The sequence below is a fragment of the Gavialis gangeticus genome, unplaced genomic scaffold (assembly GCF_001723915.1).
Source record: "Gavialis gangeticus isolate Ggan-Ray unplaced genomic scaffold, GavGan_comp1, whole genome shotgun sequence".
Lineage (NCBI taxonomy): Eukaryota > Metazoa > Chordata > Crocodylia > Gavialidae > Gavialis > Gavialis gangeticus.
Window position 1 is genome coordinate 12,320,332 of NW_017729026.1, and position 2,790 is coordinate 12,323,121.

General features: G+C 35.8%; 1 protein-coding gene across 1 annotated transcript in view; it reads left to right on the plus strand.

The window, feature by feature from the left end:
• LOC109299694 (sporozoite surface protein 2-like) overlaps window positions 1–2,790 on the plus strand; it is a 154,025-nt gene that overhangs the window by 126,278 nt on the left and 24,957 nt on the right. The window contains exons 19-20 of the mRNA XM_019520214.1: window positions 1,342–1,368; window positions 2,523–2,570. Of these exons, the coding sequence (XP_019375759.1) occupies window positions 1,342–1,368; window positions 2,523–2,570 (75 nt within the window). The remainder of the gene's footprint in view (window positions 1–1,341; window positions 1,369–2,522; window positions 2,571–2,790) is intronic.

Genomic DNA, 2,790 nt, shown 5'->3' on the forward strand with positions numbered 1-2,790 from the left:
GCCGGGCAGGGAAGGTATTCCCTGCCCCCGCCCCCCCCCCAGCCATGGGCTTGCTACAAGATGTGCAGCTGGTGGATTAGGGCAGTGGGGTTGTACCTGCCCCATCCCTGCAGCTCTTTCCAAGCCCCATGCCTCAATTGTGAAGTGGGAACTAAAAGATAAGGATCTCCCAGCCTCCACTCCCTGATCATGATCTCAGAGCAGGGGGCTTTGAGATCCCTGCTGCTGGGGCAGGGGGACAGAGCCCCTGCCCAGGCTCTGGTAGCAGAGCCTGTCCCAGCAGCAGGTGGTTCCCAAAGACAGGGTGCAATCTTCTGTACCCTGATGGCTGACTGACTGGGAACAGATTTGCTGCCGGTCAGGCATCTACATGAGTGCTACTGTGCAGTTAGTAATGACAAGTAAATTTGCTACTTGTACTTGCAGGTAGCAAATTGACTCATGATTAGCAAGGTTTACTACGCAGTAAGCATGTGCATGTGTAGGATAGATAAAGCCTTAAGGGACAGGCAGTGAGTTCTCCCAAGTACATCTCTTCCATTGTTCTTTAAACATATAAAACAGATTAATTTGGATTTTTCTAATTGACAGGAAATTCCAAAAGGAAAATACTTGCATTCTCTGTTACCACATATGTTGTATGAGTATTTATCAGCAGTGGGACAGTTCTTGTCCAGACATTAATACACTACCATCATCATTTTACATTCTCTTCTGTCCCCTTCACCCTTCTCCTTTTCCCATAATAATGCTTTTTTGTAACAGGGGGAAAGGGAGTTGAATAGAGTTTTCCATATATAGCTAGTTTAACACAAAAAATGAAGTAAAATTAATAAGAAAACAAATGTGTATATTCAGTCTTCAGTGACACCTCCTTTCATGTCTATGAAAAGTTGGAAATAAAAAAATAACAGAGTTTAGAAATTAAAGTCTTAAAGTGTAAAGTCCTGTAACATGGATGATACAAATTGTTTTATATTTGCCTCAAATTTCACCTTCAAACACTATCCTCCAGTTCCTTGGCTTAAGGTTGGCACCAAATTTAGAATCCTTTATGATTGTTAGAGTGGGTGTAATTAATTCTGAGGGGTCTAATTTTGTGTCTTACACATTGCTTCCATATTTGGCCTCAAATGAGTTGTCATATCTGTCCATTATTTTGAAATGCTCTCTTTTTCTTTTTCAGCAAAGCATACATTTGTTCATATTATGTCAGCGCTTCCGTGTTCTGTTATGCATTTATTGAAGGTTTCACCTGTAGGCAAACAGAAGGAACAAATTCATTAAAAAATGCAGTACAGTGATATGCATATTAAAAATATTTTCTCCTCCTTTTTGCAGCCACAATAGAGAAACCTCATATACACAGTAAGTATAACATTGATAGAGTATTTTTAACGTTTGTTTGTGCAAGGATGACAGTTCCTCATGTTCCTTGCCAGAATTAAGAGATTAATTATTAGATTCAACATATTGAGCCATTTGAGGTCTTAAAGGAGAGTTCTAGGTATAGAAAAGGGGTGAGATGAAAGCCAGCAGAATTACTTGACATTTTACTGGTATAACAAAGATCAGATTTCAGCTTATCAGTTCTGGGCTCAAGAGTCACCAAACAAAAATGGGACAAAAATATCCTTACAGAAAGTAATTTCAGTTAAGGGGATAAAATACTGTAATAAGTGCTAGACAGAGGTGGCCAAAATTCAGAACGTGCATTTCAAAGGAATTGTTGATGTTTTGAAAAATTGTATCTAGTTACTGTCAGCATTAAAACAGTATTTTGAAAGGTTCTCTGAAATATAAATTCCAAAAAAAGTCTGTTTTGGTAAAACTATTTTGATATATTACAATTTTTTGTTTAATTGTTTTAGATTTGTATTTTATTTATATACATATTTATATTGTTTTATTCCTTTTTAAATTATTCCATAACATGCTATACAATGGTGCACAATATAGAAAGAATGATTCCAGACTAACACAAAGATATTGAAAATAGTTCTTCTCGTATTAGTCCCCTAAATTCTTTTTTTCCAGTTCTAAGTATCTGTTTAAGAATTAACACGGTACAAGCAACATATTCTTCAATGAAGAAGATAAGATATTTCTGTCAGGTTTAAGTAGTAGCTTCCCTTATTTAATTTTGAAATTTTACTAAATTAAAATAAATTAAAACTAAAATATTTCACTGTTCTCTCACTCATATTATGATAGAATGTGCACTACCATTAGGGAGGGGTCATGAAATAATATCTTTTTTAACAAACCCTTAACATTTGAAATTAAATTTCAAATCCCCAAATGAATTTTTGCAGTTTTCTAAAAGAAAAGATTTAAAAGTACCTTGTAGGAAATGTCACTGAATATCAACAATATAAAAATTTCACCTTTGTCAAAACAGTTTTGTCTGATGAATAGCTGTTTTGATGAATCATGTAAGCAGCTTTACTAATACATAGACAGTTATGACAGGAAGGTAATTAAAAATCTAATTTCTAATGTGTGGTGGTTCTTTTTTGCAGAGCATGAACCCGTAAAGCAGGAAAAAGCTGTTTCTCATGCCAAAATAGGTAGGTTTTTCTATTCAGATCTCAGATTCATGGGTATCTATGTCTATATCCATAGATAGATAGATGGATAATATAATACATGAATATTAACATATTCATTGTGCCATAAATGTAAAATTGACCTGGGGCCTGAGGGATGGATTGTGAATGCCGGATTGTATGAGCAACTGTTCATCAATGGCAGCAAGACCTTTACTTTCTGACCCTAAAGGACCTGAAT